General features: G+C 50.9%; 1 protein-coding gene across 1 annotated transcript in view; it reads left to right on the forward strand.

Annotated features, from left to right (window-relative positions):
- Positions 1–329: 329 nt before the first annotated feature.
- Positions 330–23,816, forward strand: part of AR (androgen receptor) — a 54,665-nt gene continuing 31,178 nt past the window's right edge. The window contains exons 1-2 of the mRNA XM_065689278.1: positions 330–1,529; positions 23,612–23,763. Coding sequence (XP_065545350.1) covers positions 559–1,529; positions 23,612–23,763 — 1,123 coding nt within the window. The 5' untranslated portion in view covers positions 330–558. The remainder of the gene's footprint in view (positions 1,530–23,611; positions 23,764–23,816) is intronic.

Raw genomic sequence — 23,816 nt, forward strand, 5'->3', positions numbered from 1 at the left:
CCGGGGAACGGGCACCAGGGGCAGCTGCAGCCGCGCCGCGTTGCGCAGCTCGTCCCGTCCCGTCCCGTCCCGTCCCGCTCCGCTCCGCCCGCGGGGGCCAGCACCGCTGAAAGCGCCGAGCCGAGAAATTGCAGCGGACGCCGGCGGCGGCGCTGCGGGCCCGCGCTCGGCCGGGGCAGCCCCGCGGGACCCCGCTCGCCGCCCAGCCCGGAGCAGGAGCGGCTCCGAGCGCAGCTGCGCGCAGGGCGAGCGCGCTTCGGCCCCGGCGGGACCCCGGGGAGCTCCCGGGCCGGCGTGGGGCGGCCCCGCCCGCCGCTCCGCCTCCCGCTTCCCGCGCCCGCAAGCACCTGCCCGCGGTGCCGGCTGCAACTTTGGCTGCGTGTTCCGCACCCCGCGCTCCCTGCCCGTGCTTCGGCGGACATGGCCGCCGCGGGGCCGCGCCGCTGCTGACCGGTACGGCGGCGGGCGGCGGGGGAGCTGCTGCCGGGGCGCTCCGGCTTCGCCTTGCCTGCCGCTGCTGTTTCCGCTGCCCCCTTCGCTGCCCCACTCCCAGCGGGCATGGAGGTCCAGCTGGGGGTTGGCCGCGTGTACCCGCGGGCGGGCGGCAGGACCTTCCGCGGGGCTTTCCAGAGCTTTTTCCAGAGCGTGTGCGAGGCTTTCCAGGCGCCGCGGGAGGAGCCCGGCGCCGGCCAGCAGCCCTGTGCTGCGAGCCCCCGGCCGCCGTGCTCGCCCTCCTGCCTGCCACCCCAGGAGCCCCGCGACGCCGGGAAGGCGCTGCCGGCGGGCGGCCCTGCCGTGGGCTCGCCTTTTCCCTGCTCCGGCGAAATGAGGGAGCTGCTGGGCGAGACGGGCGCGATGCCGCTGCTGCCGGCGCCCGAAGCCGAGCCGGCGCCCAAGGAGGACCCGCTGGGCGACAGCGCCAGGCAGCTCTGCAGGGCCGTGTCTGCCTCCATGGGCCTGGCCCTGGAGGCCCCGACCGAGCCGCTGACCCGTGAGGACTGCATGTTCGTGCTGCCCGCCGGGCCGCGCCGTACCCCTCTCCCGGCCGGCGGGGACCCGCCGCAGGCACCGCCCGCTCCGGCCGCCTTCGCGGGCGCCGGCGCTGCCCTGGCCGTCGATGTCTCCGCCGGGCCGGAGCTCTGCCACGGCTCGCCGGAGCCCGCAGCGCGGCCGGCCCCCGGCCTTCGCCTGCCGCCGCCTGCCCGCGTCAAGCTGGAGAGCCCGCCGGGGTCGGCGGCGGGCGGCGGCTGGGGCAACCTGTGCTGCTACGGCACCGAAATGGCCCCTCCGGGCCCCGCGCCGCCCTGGCCCGCCTTCCTCACCGAGGAGGGGCCGCTGTACGGGCCCTGCGCCGAGCCGCCCGCCGGGCCCCTCGGTTGCGGGCGCGGGCTGGCCGCGGAGACCGCAGACTTCCCCGCCGACACCTGGTACCCGGCGGGCCGGGCGCCCTTCGCTGTCCCGGCTGCCTGCATCAAGAGCGAGCTGGAGGCCTGGACCGAGGGCTACGCCGGCGCCTACGGCGATGTCCGGTGAGTACCTGCGTCCCGCTGACACCCCTATCCCTCATCCCGCCGTCACCACGTACCTGCACCGTATCCATCAGTATCCTGTACCCGCATGGCGCCGACACCCCGCGCCCCATCCCGCAGCTGCTGCTCGGCGGGTCCGAGCACCTCTGTCGCTGCTGCCCCAGCTTGGTTCGCATTTCCGCTGTCGGAGGCTTCCCGAGCCGTAACCGAAATGCTGCCTCTTGTGCCTAATTAGCTAGAATTTTGCCAGAAATACCGCGCTCAACTCCCGGAATTCTCCACCGTCCCCTTACGGCTGATTGCATTTATCCCTTTTCATTTCACCTCTGTTATCCCACTTCCCTCGGCTGCGGTAAGTGTGCAAGAATCGGGGTGCTGCACTTGAAGCACGGACCGATGGCTGAGATCGAGTTAAAATTCCCCCTGTGCTTCGCTCGGCTGCGAGCCAGACGCGTGGGGAATGAGCCGACCTGAAACTGCTGGCGTATAGGCAGAGAAATACTGCCTGGGCTTTGAAGCTCTGGTCTAAATACAGATAGGAAATGCCTTTTAACATAAAGATAGAAAAGTATTTAGAGATACAGCAGAGGATGGAAGATTTGTTTGAGAAGAAGGATTCAATGAAAAGCTTTTTTCTTTTTTTTTTTTTCTTTCTGGTGGATTAACCTCAAAGAAAGAGACCACCTGTCCCTGTGAAATAGGTATACTCCATAAACCAGTGGGCATGATGCTTCGGCGCCTCTCATCACGGCAAACTGCATTACTGCACCAGGGAATGGCCACAGCTGATGGAAAGCTGGAATGCTGGGGGGGGGGTGACCCTGGCCACAGGTGGTTGATGTGGACTCAGCTGGGTTTTGCATCGGTGGAGTGTCATGTCCAAGTGCTCACTGTGAGGAGCTCTGGGGGGAGCAAAGATTAAAATGAGCAATTAGACTTTCCCTTTAAATAAGCACAGGACAGCTGCTCGTGCTTCTGTGCTTGTTCTGCTTTAAAAAGCTCACAGCTTTATTCGGGGAGTGTGGTAATTATCATCCGCTCAGTAATTTACTTGTAGATTTTATGAAGAAGTTGAGGGCTTGGCAAAAAAAAAAAAAAAAAAGATAAAAGTAAGGAGAGGTAAAAGTGAGTCCGGCTGGGAGTGTTGTGCCAGGGCAGGAGCCATGTGCATCTCTGCTGGGGTCTTGGATAAATCTCTGCTGAAATCAGCGCAGAGTGAGTGGGGATGAATGAAGTTGGAAAATCTCAGCTGCCCCAATGCTGGCAGTGAATGATGCAGGTTTTTGGTAGCAGGAGGCTCAGCCTTGGCCATGGTTTGTTTGCCTGTGAAGCCTGTGCGGTCAAATCCTGCACGGAGGGTAACACTGTGTAACAAACACAGGTTTGGGCTGGTGTGGTGGTCAGGCAGGGAGCCGCATGAGCTGGGCCTGGGCAGCAGGTGAATTTTGCCCCAGTCTTGTCTTAGAGGTAAAAATGATGTCTCCCTCATTCCCATGGAAGTGCTGTATCTTCCTCTTCCTCATGGCTCCATTCAGCGTGCTGTGTCTCTGTCCTTGTTTCCCTGGCACGGTGGTTCTGGAGGGTCTGTGCTCCTGCTGGCAAGCATCTGCTGGGGATGTGAAGTCAGAGTTAGCACAGCAAACTGTCAAACTACCAATATCTTGTCCTTCGAACTGCAGCACTAACAGCTGCTGCCAGGGCATGAGAGACTCGAAGTGCTTATATCCTGTGTTCACATGCAGTTTCAAAATGCCGAAAGGAAAGCATAATGCTTCTTTGTGGTGTTGAAGATACACGTGTCATTGCTGCCAGGTTTGTATTTCATCCTAGCAAAAACTCCATTAACTTTACACTGTGCAGCCTGTCAATTGCTGTGGCTTTTAATTTTCCCATGGATAAGATACAGGCACCCCTCACAGAGCCAGTGCGGTGAGCAGTATCTGCTGCAGCTGAGGCTGATGGCAGGAGATCCTGTCCCAGCTTCCCAGGCAGCAAGGAAAAAAGAGTCACTGGAGCTAAACCACTTTATAGCAAAGTTCCCTCACTGAAGGCTGCTCTGTTTTGGACCTGTACTCCCCCGCTAGCTCCTGGTGCTGGATTCCAGATCCTGCCCTGTGTGGCGTTGCATAGAAAGCTTTACCCTCTCAGCCTGGGAAAATGTGGTATCAGCGTTTTCGTTGGGAGCAGTGGGGGCATTTCTGCAGCTCGCTGCAACTTCACCAGCTTAAGGAGATCGCACTGCAGATCCCTGTGCCATGGCAGTGCTGGCAGCAGTAGCTGCAGGTGCAGCCCACTCTTCTTTGAAGAATAAGGAGCACTTTAAGATGTGTTTCTCCAAGTTCTTTCTGTTTTTAAATGGTCCTGGTTAGTGCTAGTGGGGTCACATCACTTCCCTCCAAGGTGAGCCTCTCTTTGAAACCCCAGCTCTGCCCTCGTGCAGTCTAGGTTAGGTATAGATAGGCTGGTTTAGAGACAAACACCCCCCAAATGTATGGCACTAGAGCATGAACAGTTTAATATCTGGGGGGAATAGTTTACATTTTTCCTTTGTATAAACTACCATCAATTTCGGTTCTAGGGTTCCAAGTAGAAGTGCTTACCTCTGAAGCCGTGAAAGAGGGAGGCTGGGCTGCTTCATGGATCGTGCATAGAAAACCGGGTGCTGGCTTCCACCTCAGTGTGGGATGCTCACAGCTCATGTAACAAACCCTGTCCAATATCAGGGACTGCCTCAGATCCAACAGGACTGAACCGAGGTGCCCTGAGCGGGGGCACTCCTGGCCTGTCCATGGGGTGGTTGGTGGTCTCCAGGCAAAGGGTGCGGTGGGGTGCAGTGTAGGATGGCATCTTGGACCACATAGATCTATGACTGCTCCCAGTTTAGAGCCACTGGAACATTGTACATGAGACTTGCACAGGAGGCAAAGTAGGCATTAACCCAATTTGATTTAATTTAAAGCTTTTGATATGGTGTACCTGATTGGGCCAGTAATGCTTACATATAATTAGCAAATTAATCCAAGCTTTTGTTATGCTATGGACTCATAGCTGTTTATCTTTGTGCTCTGGTTATTGCATTATTACTACCGGCAATCTTGGAAGTAACTAAATAATCTGTTTCAAGACTGAGATGCAGCATTGATAGAATAAATCCAAGGTAATGGCATCAAAAGGACTTCTCAGATCAAAACACAGTGGCAGGTAAGTGGTGTGGGCCTGTTTAGTTTAAGCTAAAATGGAATCAAAGAAGGAGCTATTGCTGAAGCAATGGAAACAAAGGCGATACAGGAATTTAGAGGGTAATTATCTGAGGAAAGTCTAGCTGTCCGTGGTTTCAGATGGGATTTAAGTGGCATTTGCGGTTACTACTGTTACCTGTTTGGTATCCCTGTGTCTGGTGGTCATACCTACCTGCAGATTCCTTTCTTCAGTTTGGATGTAATCTGCCTGGGCGAGTGCCGGGTGTTTATGCATCACCTGGCATAATGACTGCATAATCCTTTTGTGGCCAGCTATGTAATTGTGATACCTCTACAGATAATACCTGTAATAATTTCTGCCTATTGAAAGAGGAGATAAGATTGCAGTAACAGGGTCAAGGGTGGGTTACTGCACTGACAGGTGGGGCAAGAAGGGAGGCTGTTCTCCAGGCTGGCCTTAACCCCTGGGAGGGTCTGGGGACACTCAGCTCTTTGCAGGCAGGCCTCGGAGCCCTTGGGAAGGTGGTGACCCTCTCACCAGCCATTTGTCTGTATAACCTTTCTGTTTGGGCGAATGGTGATGTTAAGTAAATATTTCTTTGAAAAACAAGCCATGCCAGGAAGAATGCAGTTTCTGAAGCCCACTGCTTTGGCCAGCTTCGTAATAGTACTTGTGGTCTGCAGATGCTGGTACGGATCCACGGATGGCAAGCCTTGGGAGGCTGGGGAAGTTGTGCTAAAGCTTTCTGATGGTTCCTGATAAAAGGAGAAGAGAAAGTACAGAATGAAATTCTTCCTCATCTCCTTTTAATTCTTGTCCCTAATGACAGGCACGATAAGGTTGGTTTAGACAGAGAATAAAATGCCAGTCCTGCACCAGCACTGTGTCTTGTTTAGAGAACTCAAGACTCTTTAAATGTGCCTTGGCACGTTCCCAGGCTGTGTCAAGATGCTTATCAGTCCCAGCTTGAGTTAAGGTTGTGAAGCAAGTGATACGCTGAGACCTGGTAACTGGAGCAGCCAGGTTGTTGAAGCTCTGTTCAACTCTTATTCCTGGAGGAGAGGGGCAGGTGCAGTGAACCCCATGTGTGAGGGAGCGTGGCACGATGGGCACTTCCCCACACTGCCCTGGGAGCACAGCCGCTGCAGCTCCTTCCCTTGCTGCCGAGAGCTGCTCACTGAAGAGCTGAGACAGCAAGCCAAAGCTTGTTTATTTTCTACCACGCTTACCTAGTTGACTTGTTTTAACTGCGTTTAGAGAGTGCCGATTTATATCGGCCTTTGCTGTGAGTTAGTTTTCATTTAAACTGATAAATGAGACGATCCTTTCAGTGGTGTGAGGGCAGGAGGGGACCTCCGTAAAGATGGGCTGTTTGGCTTGGTGCTGGGCACACACGAGTCTGCTCCAAGAGCCTGTGTTCTGCTAGTGGACCGCATGCAGAGGGACTGGCTGTTTTCTCCTGAAGATGCCCGGAGCCTCCCAGAAAACCCTCCGGACTGGCAGGATCACAGTCTGTGGTTACCACGCTGGCTGAGCCCATGGGCGTTAAAAAAGCATTGATACTTTCAGTCGTCGCTCCAGTCTGTGCATGCCAAGTGCCATGCTAGAGGTGAAAGCTCTGTCCAAGGGGCTGGCACCGCCCTTTCCTTTGCTGTTAAATTGGGATTTATGTCTGCGGCAGTGGATGAAGGAAAAATAACAATTTCCAGTGTTATTTATTTTCCAACTTGCTCCTTCTACACAACTGATTTTTAGTTCTGGGGTTTCTTCGTATGCCCACAGCTTATACCAAGTATCATAAAATGGTGTCTTCTTTTTCCCCTCCCTCTTCGATCTGTCCCTCCCTTTCTTGCTGGTTCTCCAGCTCTCCCTTTTCCATTGGAAAGGGGAGATGCATTGCCTTGTTAAGGATAGGCTATGGGGAGAGCATACATGCTCCGTGGGGATGTGTGTGAGACTGGCCCCGCCACTCTTGCAACACAAAACATCTGTTTGCCTTTTCACCAATTCAGTATAAAACTGTTCAAGGACAGAATTTGCTCCATCCTCTTCTGCCCATGTCTTGAATTTTTGAACTCTTGTACCATATGGAAACTGGTTCCAAAGTCTCACGCTTGATAGCAGCAGTGATTACTTCTCCCCCTTCCCGTTTCCTTTAAGTGCTGGTTGCAACAATAGGGTAAGTTCTACATGATACTTGGCATAGAAAATACTAGCTAAGAATTCAGACAATTTCAGCAGAGAAATAATGCATAAAAAGCTTTAAAAGCATTGGTGCATTTGAGTTATACTGGCATTCTGTGTGCTCTGGCCTGAATTACTGAGGATTTCAGGCCAGGAAGCTGTGCAAGATTTGCCCATGACATCTATTCTCCTATGTGTACAGCTTTTGTTTTTTTCCTGCTGCTTGCAGCATTCACCGGTATTTGTTACACGGGTGATAGCTGTGCTTCATGTTACTTCTTGGTGTTCCTGTTATGAGAACTTCATTCCAGCCAAGCAGAGCTGGTTAGAAATTGGTTGTGATTTTGTGCTGGTTTTTTCAGGGCTGAAGGGGAATATATGTCAAAATACCAATTGTGACCGAGAGAGAAAGCACGTGTTGTAGCACATGTAGGGTCCTCTGGCTTTGTACATTGCTATGGCTGGAAGAAAATCGAACCTGGTGCACAGTTGTGCCTTTCCCTATGCATTCCATTCTTGCAAGGCTAGGGTAATGGGCTCCAGCCCCTGGTGCAGGATCCCCGCCACAGGGAGGGGCATCAGCCTCTGGACCAGGATCACCACCGGGCACCAGCCTCCCAGGGCAGGATGGCCCCCTCCCTGAGGACAACTCTTCCGTGGGGCTGTTGCTACACGTGGAGCAGGAGGATGATGCCGTTTCTGGTGGGCACCTGGCAGCATGGCCATGCTCGGTGACCATCTGTCACCACGCTGTGGGCATCGTGGTGTGGAACGTGTTGGCATGAGGCATACATGAGGGGCTGTACCACGCCGAGGAGCCTGGGAGCTGCTGGTGGGTTTGTGGGTGCTCGCATCAGGAGCATGCTCCTGCCGCCGGTGTGTCCATGCAGCATGGAGCAGGCAATTCCTGGAAGTCTCTGCCTCCCACCCCTCGCTTCAGACCCAGGAAAGTGTGGGACAATCTGGGCTAGAGTTAAGGCATAAACAGTGTAGCGAGGCAGTGAATGCTGGATGCCATCCACCGCCAGCCGCCCCTCCGGACCATGCGCAACTCCCCTCGCCTCCGCTGCGGGGACCCTCCAAGGCCACGCTGCGCTCGGCAGGAGACAACAGCTCGCTCTGTGTCCGTGCCGGGGTGGTGCCTCTGAACTGCATCTCCCGGGCGAAGGAAAGATAAAGGCCTGCAGTGCTTCGAGAGCGAATTTCAGACGGGTGGTTCAGGGAAAAAGCACAGTGAAAACTGGCGCTAATCAGAAGTCAGTGCCTCTACATGGTGGGGAATGAGCCCTGTGCTCCTGAACTGGGAGGAAAGCCATAAGCATTGCCATTTATTGCAGGAAGGAATCAGAGAGTTTCATAAAACATTAGAAGGTTGGGTGTTTTGTTGGGGTGTTTTGTTTTTTTCACTCACATGGGAACGTCTTTTTTTGGTATGATGAAAGCAATTTCATCTCACAGAGTTAAAAATAATTTGTAATAGAGGGCAGTAGTTCTTTGTATTTTTCTATCATTTATATCGCAGATTCGCTAGGGGTGGAAGGGACCTCTGGAGGTCACGCTACTTCTTTTTTGTCTCAGCACTGAGCCTCATTTCTATTTTTTAAGTCACTGTTTGTAAAATGGCTGTCCTGTTTGCCATGTCTGTATTGCCAGTTGTTATTCTAGCTGGCTTTCTGTCTGTGCTTGGCGTCCTCGCTAGTGGCTGTCCACAGACCTGCTCCACAGGCTATTTACGTTTGAAACGGATACTTTCCACTTATGATTGTAGGCTAAAATTGCAAAGTTAAATACAAAAGGAAAAAGACCCTATTGGTTTATCGTCCCGTGGAACATTTTAAATTTATCAAACAGGCGTTTACTGAAAGACGGCTATTCTGTGGGAGGCTTCCTACTACTTCTAGTAAACCTCGTTTATTTCTCTGAGCTGCTCTGCAGGAAGTGAGCATCCTCTGCAGCTGCACCTGGCTGGTGCACGGGAACTCATGAGCAACATCCCTGAACATGCTGTGCTGCTGTTACTGTTTATAGAGGTCCTGAGCAGCCTCTGCCCCTTGTCAGAACCCTCCTTTCCCTTCGTTACAATTCACAGGAACCTTGACGTAATAACCCACTAAGCCTTACACCTCCACATACACCGTAGGTTGTAGAGGAGGGTTTTGGTGTTCAGTATGTTGCAAGATGATCTGTGTGCCTTGAGGGGTATCAGCTTTGCGTATTTTGCTGTATTCTGTGTTCCTCTGCATTTTTGAGGTGTTAATAGTCTTAACACATTTGCAAGTGGATAATAAAACAGCATGGCTTTGTAAGCCAGACAGTCTGAAGCAAGAAGCATTGAATGAACCTAGCTGCTTGAGGGGTGTATGAGATGTGATCTTTTATTCCTCTTGCTCAGTTTACTTCAGCATTTTTGTGATTTTAAGTGAATTTTCTTGGTTTTGAAGAATGTTTTCTGCAAAAGGAACATCTGACACAAAGTCTTCTTGGACAGGCCACCTGACCTGTGCCTGCTGGGAAAATGCTTCTCTGATGCCGTGGCAGTGTGGTGACATGACACACAGGGCATGGACATCTTCCTTTGTTATTATGCTTTGGTAGGATGTGAGTATTTGTCAGAGTGATCTTCCACCTTGGACAGACCCATTTCTATACCATATTCATAGGAATGCAGCAATGGCAAAGTTTTCTATGTGGGTACCAGATCCTTTCCAGCTCTTTCCTTCCCTCAAGAGAGCCAGGAGACAAGATGCGCAGGAGGCAAATGTCCAATCTCCCATTTCAGTGGAGCATTTACACCCCATAAACAATTAAGAGGCATATACAGGCATGTCAGCTCTTAATATCTGGCCAGTGCAGGCATGCCATCCTGTCTCTGCCTTCCTCCTGTTTTCAGTTGTTGTCAAACTGAACAGCAGGACTGCAACTTCTTGTTGATGCCAGGGGCCGAGGTGGCTCTGGGCTGGACACTGGCACTGGTGGGGCACAGAGGTGATGATAGGAGATGGCTGGTGGTCTTTTGCAAGTCTCTGCTTCAGCTGTACCACCTCCTGCGCAGGCTGGCACGGACACCAGCAGGGAGTACCGGGAAGATGCTGTCTGGCCAATGCAAATCCTGTGCATGAATGCAGGAGTGCTGCAGGGTGCCTCTGGTCAAGGGAGCAGGCACAGGCCCCTGAGGTGTGGGCAGGGCAGAAGGGACCCCCATGCATTGAGTTACTGTGGGGAAAGGAGGCGAGATAAACCTCAGCTCAGCTGCGGCAGCTCAGCTGTGCTCTACCAGCCTGGCTACCTTGGCATGGCACGGCATGGCAGGCATCACACCAGAGCTTTGGGGAAGCAGCCTCCAGGCGGTCCGTGGGTCCCTGGGGACCTCTGGACTGCTTTAGTGGTCCGTGGAATATAGTTGCCAATTATCTGTAGGTTTGGGTGTGCTGAACAGCGGGACTTAGCTGCGTCTGTGTGGATGAGCATTCCTGGCTTTTGGGTTGGAGTGACCTTGTCCAGCGTGGACTTGGTGACCTGGTGTTTGAGGCTGCATGCTGTGAGGAAGTCAGCCTCTGTTCGCTTTCCTGCCATGGAAAAAAAGCAGTTTGGTCACTTTGGGATTTTCACTCGAGACAGACTGGTGGCCCCGGTGTGGATAGTGACTGCATGACATGTGGACCAGAGCCGGCTTTATTTTTTTTACCAATAACAGTCATACAATAATCTCTGAAAAATAAAAAGGGACTGACCTAGTTGTCATGGCAAAGACTGGTGACAGAGGTTCTTATCCATATAGCTCTTCACTGCATCCACTGCTGTCTGTCGTCTCTGCTGAGATGCCTGTGTTGCTCATCCACAGCTTAGCTCCTCTCCCAGCAGTGGGCACAGGGCAGAGCACAGGAGGAGCACTGCTTAGCAAAATGCCTTCCTCTGCAGTGTGTGTTTGTGGTTTTATTCTGCCTCAAAAATAATGATTGTGACCCTGTTTTTTCTCATGAGTATTTTTACATGAGGTTCAGTGTATCCTCCAACAGTACGAAGAACATTATCGGCAATAGTACTTTGTGCTTTGATGGCACTTTCCTTCTACGGCACTTACAGCCCAGCAGCAATTTGTTTAGCCTCCAGGCAACCGTGAAAAATATGTATTACTCCTTTTCTGTATATGGGGGAGATGGGGTTTGTCATGAGCCTGTTGCTTTGGCAGCAGTTCCTCAGAACATACAACCTGCAGTGGTCTCTGGCAGTTACTGGAGGTGAGCTCCAGGGGGCCAGGCATGGGTTTGTGCTTGGCTTTGCCAGGGAGTCCGGCACAAGTGTACTCCTGCACTGGACTTTACACCTTGGCAATAGCCCCGTTTTCTTTAGCAGACCCAAATGCTGTCCCCAGGGATGTGTGGCCCTGTCCAGCACTCAGACACCAGGGCAGTATGCTGGAGTGGAGTTACAGGGGTGCAGCATCTCACCTCAGGAGATCTGGACAGGAGCCTCTGCACTGCCTGGATGCCTGAAGGGGAGAAGGATGGTACCCGCTGGGGGAACAGTCTTGGCTCGGGCTGCTCTCTTGCCACTGCTTTTTTCCTGTTTAATGCAATCTGAGCAGAAGCCAGGAAGGAGCAAGGTCACCCCATGCTCCTCTGTGGTTTGAAACTCCTCAGCCCCACATCTGGGGAGGCCTCTTTAAATAATAAGAGTAAGCAAAGTCAAATACTGACATGTCCTCAGAAGTGGTAAGATGATTTGTTGGGACACAGATGACAGCGTCAGTGATTTTGCAGTATTATAAATCATCTTAAAAATATAGCTAACCTCTACAGGTATTTATAGCTGTTGCCCTTTGCTGGAGCAGTGGGCACCCATCCTACTGGGGGATGAATTGGATGACGCCCAGCTCCTGGCATCTCCAGTGCCTGTATGGGTGGATCACACCTTGAGCTCTGCACATCTCCTGGTGACTCTTCTGTGCAACCAAAAAGCAGCAAATGGAGCATGCCATAATAAGTAAAAGCCTAACAGTCCCCAGTGAAGAGCCATGGATAAGCCCATGTTTAGGCTAGAGGGGCTGGTTGGTGCCTCCACTGTGCTACCCAGAATGTGGGCTGTTGATGCCATGGACCATGCTGAGCATCTCAAGATTGCAGGCAGGGTGGCTGCTGTTCCCAAAACAGCTCTGAGAGCAAGAAATATGTCTTAAATAAGGCTTAGACAGTCAGTACAGCACCACCAGTGTCGGGAAACCAGTAGTTTCTGTGCAGGGCATCCTTTGCCGCAAGAGTGAGGGAGCGCTGCAAGCAGCCATCCTGCACAGCAGCCGGGGCGAGCAGCCTGGCATGTGTGTCTGTGTGTGACTGTAGTGATGGGTCTGCACCATGGAGAGATGGACTTTGGGGGACACAATCTGTGTGCCTGGGCTGGCAGAGCCCTGGTCATGCCATGCAGAGTGTGGAGAACTGCTCCAGTGCACCGTACATTGTCCTGGCCACTGGTTGTGCGCTGGGCATGGCCACAGCTGTAATGATTATCTTTTTTAAAGTCTTCATCCAGGTGACATTGGGATGGTGTCCCGGGATGCTGACCGCCTTATCCGGGGTGTCAGCACCCACATGAAGCTCCAATTGAGTTAAGCTGTAGCTCTGGCCATCTGATGCACTGGCAATGCCCATAAATGCCAGAAGGGAGGCTGCAGATGTCCCAAAATACACTTTAGAGCCTCCATGGGACATACTCAGTCCCTGGGACAAGGTGAAAACATACTGGACTTAGCTGCTTTCCCTGTGTGTTCCTACTGGTTGGGGAGGGCATTAGGGAGCTGCCTCTTGCCTTCTGACAGTAATACTTCACTTATTTTTCTGGTGTTTTCTCACCAAAGCCTTCAGCAGTTTGCCTGACATTACATGTTTCAGCTGCACTAGCTTCTTTGCTGGTTAGAAATGGCAGGAGAAATGCTTTGACCTTGGCCTGTGTGCTGAGAACAGAGCCCAGGCACAAATTCTTGTATCAGTAATTTCCTAGAGAAGGCTCTTGCCTCCTCCCTCTCCCCGTCTATCTGGAGCAGGCAGCAGCAACAGCATCCGCATGTTTTCTGACGTGCCATTGGAGAGGGTTGGACAGCCTCTCCCGGCAGCTCCTTTTCCCTCTTATAAAAGAGAGAAGGGGAGAAAAGTAACTGAAATGCAAATCAGGTTAATTGCTTTTGTCTGGATGGCAATTAGGTGCCTTAGCTGGAAAATGAGATACTGTGTGTGAACATTATTTGGGTGATCTACGTTCTTGCTTGGATCATGTGTGTGTGCATTTGTGGGCATGTGTCCCTTCTACCTGCGGATACAGCATGGGGGTTTTGTATGCCTGTCCTCTTCTTGTATAAATAACATCTCCATGCCTTGCCCCAGTGCCTGCAGCAACCTGTCTGCAGACACCTTCTGTGGAGGAGATGAGGAGAAATGGGTGCTTGGCACCATACCCTCTGTGGGAAGGAGTGCTGGTGTGGGTTCCCCTAGCTGGAGGGGGCTCTGTGAGTCTCTGTGCATGGGCATCACGGGGCTTGGTATGAAATCATCATCACTTCCTCTCACCGTTCAGACACAGAGTTGAGAACTAACCCTCCAGGTTCCCTTCCCTTCTTCTGCTGTCTGGAAGCACCAGCTCCATGCAGCTAGGCAGGTCTAGGTGGGACATGTCCAGCTCAGGTCCGCAGCCTGGAGCTGTGGGTCCTGCAAGGGCCACGTCCCCTCCTTGGCTGACTCCTGGCTTTGTCCCTGTGCGTGCTCGTATGGTTCAGATCATCTGAGGTTGTCCCAATTATATTAGCCTTTTCACATGGATTTAGTTTTCTGGCTTTCAGTTATTTGCTTAGTTTTTATGTGCCTCCTGCGGTTAAAAAGTCTTTCCCTGATAATATGATCTTCCACTTGAAAAGAAATTTAGATGTATTACTTCCCAATCTGCTCCCAAGTACCCAGGAGCATCTTTAAATGATTAGGGAAAAAAATAATAGCATCACAGGGATTTTTTCCCTTTCTTGTTTACAGCAGAGCCTGTGCCAAATACCAGATCCTTGTTTCTTGGCCATTTCAGAGGATGGCTTTGAAGGGGGAGCCAAGCGAGGAAGTGCTGGGGCACCTGCACATGCAGCATCCTCCCCTTGTAGCTGTGCTGAGGGTGGGATGAGACTGGGCTGAGGGTAGCAGCTAAGAGGGACCTTGGGGCAGCAGTTCTCCCTTTGTTCAGCTCACCCTCTGTTTTGCCACGTTGGTGCTTGAGCAGTTGAATTATGGCCTGAGTTGGAATAGTTGTCCGTATCCTGGCAGGGGTAAGGTGCCAGCCTGAGGTCAGCAGGGCAGTGGGCCACTCCGTGTGCTGCTTCTCAGCTGACAAAGGAGGCTCCGTGTGTCCTGTGGGATACCCTGGGATCAGGGTGATCTGTTCGCTCCTGGCTGGTGGAGAAGATGGGACTCTGCCTTCCCCACACCCTCTGGCTTCCCAAGACTTTGGGTTAAGGTGGGCGCTTGGCTGATTTGGCAGCTTTGTCCCAAGATTACTATCTTGCTGCTTGCTTAAAAAGAGAATTAAAAGAATGCTCTCAAGGCTGGGAGGCCTAAAATTAGATGTGGCATCTGTGTTTTGGTTTGCAGGCGGGCTTGAAATGATTTCAGGCTGCTTTTGTTCTTTGCCTGCTCAGAGGAGCGAGGCAGTGGCGAAGCAGAGGGTACCAGGCTCCTAAGTGATTGCACAAGCACCTCAGCATTCTGAGGGCATTGCAGCCCTGCAGGGCTGGCATGTCTGCAAACTCCAGTGTCTGCCTGTGGTTTCAGGGGTACATCCTATGCACGAGAGTCCCCTGGGAGAAGCTAAGAGGTGCTGCTGCAAGGTTCTGCCCTTGCTCTGTCCCAGTAAATGCTTTCAACTCCCAAAATGACAGGTCTGGCTTGTCTGTGCCTTGTGTCTCTAAAAGGGTGCACCACCATCAAGGCACTGTTTCCCTGTCCATGCCAGGCTGGGATGCCCTGTGTTTGCTGAGTGTGCTGCCAGCATTGGTACCAGCACAGCTCACTGCTCATCCTGTCCAGCGTCATGAGTCGATGTTGGCCAGTTGCTGCAAGAATGCTGAGGAATTTGCCTCTGTGTTGCTCTGTTGTTGAGATCAGGCCTGAGAGTGCCAGGAAGACCATAGATATGTGAAACCTTCATTATAACTTCTGTGTTTACTCCTTATGAGATGACTCAAAGCATGATGTGCTTTGAGGGCGTGGGCAGATGATATTGCGTAAGTTGTGAAGTCTCCTCTAGAAAACAAGTGGTTTGCCAGCAGAGATGAAGAGAAATTTTGGAGATACAGCTTCTGCCCGCTTCCAGACATAAAAAGGAAAAGCATTTTTATGCCCCTGCAGCTGTGTCTCTGCAAAGATGCAGTCTTGGTATAAACATGCCTAAAATAAACCCAGCTGTGCCAGTAAGTTATGGGGTCCAGCTGAAATTCCTACTGAGACCAGACCAAAACCCCCTCTGCAGGCTCTCAGCTACTGCCTGCAGCTGTGTCAGCGGTGGGGCATGGCACGAGAGCTGGCATGGATGGTTGAGCCACTCTGGCGAGTCCTGGCATCCTGCTGCAGTAATGGGTGCTGCAGGATAAAGGGTGGGAGGCAGGAGCCACTCTCTGAGCTGGATGTTTCTGTTTCTTCCTCTCTTCCCCATCCATCCCCAGAGCTGCTGTGCTTTGCTGGGAGGAGGAAGAGGAGGAGGGTGCTTGTTCACCTGGCAATGGTGGTCCTCTGAAAGGCAGCGATGCCGCCTTTTGCTTTGCTGCCTGTGCTGGCAGGTCTCACTCCGATGGTGTGCCTTCCCAGCTGGGTACCTCCAATCTTAGTGGTATTTTGTGGTCTTCTCATTTTTCCATGCTAGATTTCTTGGTTGTCTGTCATCCGCCTGTTTTCAACTCAAGCTTCATCCAGCAGAGAAATAAAAATGCAGAACTTGAGGCTCCAGTTTTTATAGCAGTATTTCCACTGCCAAATAAAGTGGGGAAAATATTATGTGTTTTAAATATCAGAGTCTGGAAATGAATCCTGACATCTTTCAGCAGGCCAGCTAGGAGCCCTGTTCCAGCAGGTACTCTCCTCCAGGGCACAGCTGAAGGTGAGCTCCTCTGGTCCCTACCTCAGAGACTGAATGGCTGGCTCACACGAGGTGCTCTGGCTGTGCCCCATCACTGGACACAGGTCTGTGTGTGTTGGGTGACCATGGGGCCTCTGCAAGCCTCCCCTTGGTCCTGTTCCTGCCTGTGAAAAGTCTCTGAGCAGGTATTGTTCTACAAAGGCTTTGTGAGCAGGGGCTACTTCTCTGACTTATAAATGCAGTGCAGGCATTAAGATCCGTATCCGACAAAAACAAAAGAAACATTAATCAAGGCGTTTGGACGGGATGACCTTTGAAGGTCCCTTCCAACCCAAACCATTCTATGATTCTATGAATCTGAATATGCAGGGTGTGCGGAGAGAGGAGCTCTGGTCTTCAGCCCCGTTCTGCTGATCTCCGCGATTGTGCAGCCTTGGCAAGCCCTGGGAGAGGACCGGGATTCCTCCTGGCAGAATCCCTCCTGCCCAGGGAGTGCTGCATGGGTGCCATCCGAGGTGCAAGGAGCTGTGCTGTTGCCATGGCCAGCCACGGCTTTGGCAGCCTCCGATGTCCCTTCATAGCTCCAGCACTCATGGGGTGCTGAGGGTGGCTCTGGCTGGGGAATCGAGCTGGCTCAGGGAGGGAGACGTTCTGGTGCCTCTGGAGATCTGCACCATGGACTGAGCATTGTGAGGAACCACCAAGGAGCTCGCATTGTCTTTTCCTGAGTGTTTAATAAATATGGTCATGCTTAGTTTTCCAGAGGGAAGGATAAATGCCTTCTAGAAAAGCAGACTGTTGTTAGCATGTTGTACTACACGCCTGCGATACCCTGCCAAGTACAGCCACAGCCAGGGTGCTTCCTAAGTGACTGTAACCAGCACTCCCTGGCTGGCACAATGGCAGTGTTTCTTGGAGCATGAAATTTATGGATCAAGAGTAACTCATTATTTGTGATTTTCTTTATAGCCATGTTTTCTTTTTCCAGCAGAGATGGATTTGAGAAGGAAAGATTATGGTGTGGGTTAAACTAACTAAAAAATATTGGTCGGGACAGGCTATTTTGCTTGGGAAATGAGTCGGGCTCTCTGTGCACCGAGGACCCCAAGGTCTTGTCCTTGGAGACTCCTGGTGTCTCTGCAGTCGCCAGGACAGTCTGGCTTACAATGACCTCGGGGTGCTCGTCAGGGCTGAAGCCTGCTTGCATTGCTCCTGTTTTGCTTCTTGTCCCTTTTATGTTTCATAATTAGCTGAGTTCCCATCTTAAGTAACCTTGCAATATGGTTATGCCATCTCTTTGTAGACACCTCCTCCATCTGAGGAAATCAAGTGCTTCATCTTCCCCAAGCTGATTTGTCAGCTGGAGATTGGGTTTGGAGGCAGAAGTTTTGGTCTTGGTTCTGTATACAAAATGCAGGCAGCAGCCTATTGCAGAGGCTACCGGTGTGATGCAGAAGCTGCAGAGTGGCTTTGCATTTGCATACCTGCCTCCTTTCACCTTTTCAGCCTCATTTTCTGCTTCTTAGGGATGACTGGACGCTGAGAGTTAGTGATGGTCATTAAAACTGGGAGACTCCCCAGTGGTTTGGGTTGTGTCGCAGCTTCTAGCATCCATCCTGTTAATAGGTGTGTGGTGGCTCGTCTGGTTGGGTGGCAGTTTGCGAACAGTCCCCTGGGTGCTGTGGCAAAAGCTGCTCCATGGGCCAAGGGCAGCCAGTTTCCATGCAGCTCCAGGCTGGATCTACCTTCTTGTGCAGCAGAGGAAAGCAAAACAAGAAAGGGGAGGTGGGGCTTCAGAATGTGCCTGGGACCCAAAAATAAACTATCAGAGCAAACAGAGTATTTGAAAAGAAAAAAGGGTAATTTAATTTGGGAGGTTTGAGAGTGGATGTGTGCAGCTGTGCTTGTTGAAGTTATTTGTGCCCCCTGGGTTGGGAAGCAGCCTTTGAGCTGTTGCCTGCTGCTGCTCTCCCAGGTGCCTGCTGATGCCTTACCTGCTGCCTTCTCAGCTGGAGCGCTGTTGTTGGGAGGACCTTCTCCTGAGGGTGTACTAGTTCTGCCACCCCTCATTGCCTGGGACGTTTCGAAAACCCACTGTCATCTGCTAATATTTGTTTAAATCTGATGAAGATCAAGTTCCCATTATGCTTGCCACAGACATGTCCCTGTTGTTCACACTGTGAACTGTGCTCTGCTCTCTCAGAGATGCTATCTTGCCTTTGCCTCCGGCAGTTATACATGAAAACAAGGCATGGCCAGTTTAGAAACATATTCAGGGACTATTTAGGAAAATGAAATAAATTCAGTGTACAAGGCTGCAAGTTCATAAATCAAACTGCTCACAGCATTTTAACAGATGGGACATTTTAAAGTTACCATGCAGGCCTTATCGGAATCAGTGTGGCTTAGTGACTGTGGGTTGAAGAGTCGGTTCAGCTCTGGCTGAAGCTAGTGGCAGTAAAACAGGACCGTGCAAGATGATGGGAGATCCTTGCCTGAAGCAAACAGTTGAGCTCTTATCTAAGGGTGGGTCTTGCACCTTGCTGTGATTCATAGACCATGAACCCATGAATCCATGGCTCCAGCCATGAGCCACGCAGTATCACTGATGGAAAGCCCATTATTTTTAATACTTCGTTTGAAAATCTCGTGCACAGACAATGCCATTTTAAAGGCAACGTTTACAACTGATGACATTGCAGTATCTCAGAAATGGCAGTTCTTGAAGTGACTGCGCAGGATTCTGTGTTAGCCGAGTTTGTGTGCAAGTGCCTATTCAGTTCATGGCTCAGCATCTTCTTGAGCATTATGGACAGCCAGACTTTTAGATACGGCATTGTGAACGTGCAAACGCTTTCCCCAAAGGGCAAGGTGTGTGACCAACAGTGCTCTACCCTGGGGATTCCCAGCTGATGGCTGGTTGGGCTGGGATGAGCTGGGGTGTGTGGCAGCCACTGTGGGTGGGCAGGCAAATCCTGATCAGGGATGCTCCAATCTGAGCTGTTCAGGAGCTGAGCTGATGCCACAAAGAGGTTGTACCAGCTGTCAAGACACAGCCTTGTCAAGAATAGTACTGCAGCATTTCAGTTTGGTCTGGTGCAACTCTTTGTGTAATTTTAACATGAAAAATGTAGTCAAATTGAAGAGCGAAGGAGGTGCTAATTGTGGTTGTTCTGGTATGCCAGACTGATGGAAAACAGCATAAGGAATATGTATTGTATTATATTAACATGGTGAATTGATTAACAAGTTAATCTTACTCAGTCAGGCATGCGTAGACTGCAGAAACTATGCAGATAAAGCTGCACGCATACTTTTTCGTGGTCTCTTGGAAGTTGTCAGGGGAGGGCAGTTGTGCCTTGGCTCCTCTTGGGTAGGGTGTGCTCTCTATTGTCAAGGTGGAAACTTTCTTTGTGGGTTATAAAAAGTGGTTGGCTTCTCTTTTATCCATGATTGCCCTGTTTTTTCTGGGTGTGTTGTGAAATTTGGACTGTACAGTGAAAGTAATTATTGACAAAAAAACTGCAGAATCATAGTTCTTTAGCAATATTCGCCTGTGGCAGGAGCTCCATAGACTCTCCGTTTCCTCAGAGAACCCTTCTGAAAGGACAATCAAATCTCTTTCTACAGCCAGAAAAGAGATACCGAGGTTGTTTTTTCTCTCCCCTGAAAACTACCATGCTCCACTATGAGCAGAGCTGACCTTGGCCTTCAAGCTGCGCGCCAGGGCTGGAATCTCTGCCCGACGTCACCACTGCAGCCGTTGTGTCTGCCCGTGCCGCACTATCTCTTTGCTTTGGGTTTCTGAGGCACCGTGACACTTCCCATGCATTCATGAACTACAGCCATGCATTCTGGAACATTGCACGAGGTGCTCAAGGCTTCGTTTTGGCGGGTCTCGGTGTTCCTGGTGGCTTTGTGGGGTGGGTGCGATCAGCAGGTACCCATAGAGTGAAAAATTCCGCTGGGAGGAAAGCTTTTGAGCAGCCCATCCCTTGCAAGGTGCTCCCTGACCCTTTGTGGAGCACAGGAGCTGCAAATGCTGCTGGTCCCTGGGACCCCCATGCAGGTGGGTGTCTGGGCTCTGCCCAGAAAGCTGCCATTCCACGTGCCTCCAAGATCCCTGTAAGCCATGTTTTTTGGCTCATTGCAATGTTATTACCTATGTGTTCTGCTAACACCCTTGAAAGGTCTCCTAGAAACTGGAAAATAGATCATTAAAGAGTACCATTATCATAGCTCACTCCAAGTTGCTTGCCTTTTATGGGGTTTTTTTTCTGACAATTTTCCCTCAAAAAATAAAAAAAAGAAAAATTTAATTGGCAACTTTTTAAAATCAAGGGCATCCCTGGGCAAATCCTTCCACTCTGGACAACAGCTGATGGTAGTAATGGTTCTGTAGAGAGCTGGAAATAGTGAGGATGCTGCATAGCTCAGCCTACAGCTGAGCCACTCCCTGGCTGCTGAAGCACCAGTCTCCCAGTGTGGTGGGATGCTGTGGCTGCCTGGTGCCAAGCTTGAAGGTGAGAGTGTTATACCTGGAGGAGGCTGTCTCCCCAACCTCTGGGGTCACCAGCTCCCTCTGGTTTCCACATGTAAAGGGGCAGCTGGGGCAAGTGTGGCCAAGCACATGTGGGTTTGTGGAAGAGCCTGAGTACCTCTGGGATGCACAGCCCAGCACCCATTGTAGGTAGAGGCATATAGGTCCACTAGACATGCACGAGCATGAAGGTATGCTTGTACTTGCATGGCTCGTCTCATGCAGAAACAGCTGTTTAAAAAGCTGTTTAAAAAGCCACTCAAACCTTAATGGCTAACCTATTTTGCAGCTTTAAATAATTAAGCCTCAAAAATACACCAAGGTCTTCTGGGGGTCCTGCTTCTGTCATCATAACGGCTACTCCTGTGTGAGTCACTTTTTCTCATTTCCTATCTGAAATACATCGTGCAAAGAACAGGGAAAGCACAGCATGGAAGGCCTATGGAAAAAGATAACCTTTTCAGATTTCTGATTTCATAATAGTGTCTGCTCTATGGTAGCACCTTGAGCTGAGTGCCAAGGCTGTGCTGCACTGGGTGCTCGTGCATCCATGGTGCAGGGGGAAGCAGGGTGCCCTGGGCACTGCTGGGGACAGGGAAGTGAGATTGCACCAGGAGGAAATGGAGGGTGAGACATGGAGATGTTATCTGCATCAGGACTTAGCTATGGTAGGCATGCTGCAGCCAACTGTATCTCCTCCATTTAATCAGTAATTCAAGAAAAGCCTTGGAAAATTGAGATTTGTCAAGGAAAGATAGTTGAGAAGCATCTACAGATGAGTCACTGATTCTGATTGATACAGCTAAAAAGATGAGAAATCGCCCAAAATGTTTCTTGCCTTAAGAACAGAGGATAAAATTGCTATTCCAGCTATTAACCTACAATTTAGGTAGGCAGGTAGGATCTACATAGGTCTCTTGTGAAGAACAGAAGGTAGCAGCATTCCTGAAGGACACAATTGACAGCAAGCTGGGAGGACAGTGGTGAGCCTGGGTCTTTGTCTCACCAATAATTGTCCCATTTTGCACTTTACTCTCATGGTGTGAGGGGCTTAGAAATACTTCAGCAAAGAGCTCTGACCTGCCTGAGGGGCAAACTGCACCAGCACTCTGGTAATGGCACTGGTCTTTGGTTGAGATTAAGCATCCCAGTTAGTTGTTCATGTAACAACAGCAGTCAGGTAAGTCTTGTCTGTACTGGGAAGTATTTTTCAGCCTGTGGTATGATTTAAACCAGTTGAATAGTAGTTCCTCATGTGTTCTTGAGGAAACACGTTTTCTCATTTAAAACCTCTCTCCTCAGTTAAATTTATGTCTCTTAGGAGGCGGAAGAAAAGGGTATAGATAGTCTGGACTAAAGAAGCTGTTCTTATTACTGTAATTAATATATCTGAGCAAAAGATGATAGCAAGGCAGCTGCCCTTACACAGGTATATCATTGTCCTTGCCGCAGTTCTCCTTAAGAATGATTGTTCTTAAAGCTATTTCACTCTTAACTTGTTTTAAGTCCCGATATCCTCAGGACTGCTGCATATGCGAGTGCGTGCTGCAGGATCTTGCTGTGGTTGGGTAGTAGTGAAACAAGATGGGGAAGAGGAGGTGGGGAGGTAGGAGAGGCAGGGGACTGTGGGGGACCGGTGCCCATTGCAATCTCAGCCTGGCAAGCGCAGGGCGGTGGTGCTGCGCATTGTAACTCACGGCAGAGGTGGAAACCTCAGTAGAAAAGCTGGTAGTTAGCACAGAGAAAACACATCTTTCCTAATTAAACCTCGACCCTGCCACTGCTCTTTCGGTGTATAAGATCTCCCCTTGCTTGTGTCATTCCCTCATGGACAAAGCTGCCTGCAGGGAGTGGAGTGGCACTGGCCATGGACAGAAGGGCTTCACAGCAGAGCAGTGTTTCCTTGCCCTGGGGTCTGTGGTGGTGCTTGATCCCTTGCAAGACTTCATGGTGTGGGTTCTGGCTGCCATCTCTGCCAGGGCTGTTTTCTGTTTCAGTGGACTTCGGGTTTATTCATACTGTCAGCCCAAATGAGGCTTGGGCTTCTCTGACTATAAAGATTTTTTTCTGAGAAGTCCCAGCGTTGTCACATTCACTTTTAATTTGATTACTGGGAGCTCAGCTGCAAAGAGGCAAACAATACCAGAAACAAAAAGCAGGTCTAATTTTAAAGCAGGTCTAATTTTGACGAACAAGTTGCAATGACCTACTGACTGTTAGAAGCTAATTGCCTCATCTGGTGTTTTGAGACAAAGGGAGCTTTAGCAAATAACTTAAAATGCTGTTGCTCCCCAGACTGCCTGGCTGTGTGTTGACTTCTGATTCTAAGCACCTCTCCTGCTGCCGTGCTTTCCAGAAAACCAGCTTCTTCATGGATCTGATCAAACAAGTGGGTGGCAATTCGCATCAGGCAGGAGGCGGTGGGACAAGTACCAGCCAAGAGGGAAGGGTTTAGGCATGTGGATGGGGGCAAGCATGAGGAGTACATGTTTGGAGAGGAGGGATGGCAATGGGTAGATCTGAAAGAAGAAGAGGAAATAGGTAGAAAAGAAGCAAGACAAGAAAAGAAGAGCTTAAGGGGGGTTGACAGCTTGGGAACATCTGTTTAAGTTAAGAATCAAATGGATAAATTAATCTCTAGTGAAGTGGTAACATTGACCTTAATGAAATGGGTTCATGTAGCTTAATGAGCATTGAGAGCCCTTTTTTGATGTACTGGTGTTACTGTTGAAGCCAAAATTGCACGAACACTGCAACAGCCAGTCCCAATTGTCTTCTCTTTCTAGGCTGTGCTGTCGCTGTGTCTGTACTTTGTCACATATTGTACCTAGGGGCAATGTCAGGAGGGGCACCCCAGCATGGTCTTCTGCATGGGCAAAGTGAGGTTTGGCTTAGTTGTTGATTGTCCCCTTTCTGATCGGTGCTTGGCTTGTCCCATCACCGAAACACTGGGTTTTACCGTGGTCATTCTCACAAGCGCGATCCACTGTGCTCACCTGTGGCTTGTCCTGACCCCATTTGCTGACCCTTTCGTTTGTTCTCTTTCTGTTTTATGCTGCAGGTTGGAGACTGGCCATGAACACATCTTGCCCATTGACTATTACTTTCCACCTCAAAAGACTTGCCTGATCTGTGGAGATGAAGCATCTGGGTGCCATTATGGAGCCCTCACTTGTGGTAGCTGCAAAGTCTTCTTCAAACGGGCGGCTGAAGGTAATGCATACAGAGGGAGGAGGGAAAATCACTTCCACCTCCAGGTGTTGTCT

The sequence above is a fragment of the Lathamus discolor genome, chromosome 9, assembly GCF_037157495.1.
Source record: "Lathamus discolor isolate bLatDis1 chromosome 9, bLatDis1.hap1, whole genome shotgun sequence".
Classification (NCBI taxonomy): domain Eukaryota; kingdom Metazoa; phylum Chordata; class Aves; order Psittaciformes; family Psittacidae; genus Lathamus; species Lathamus discolor.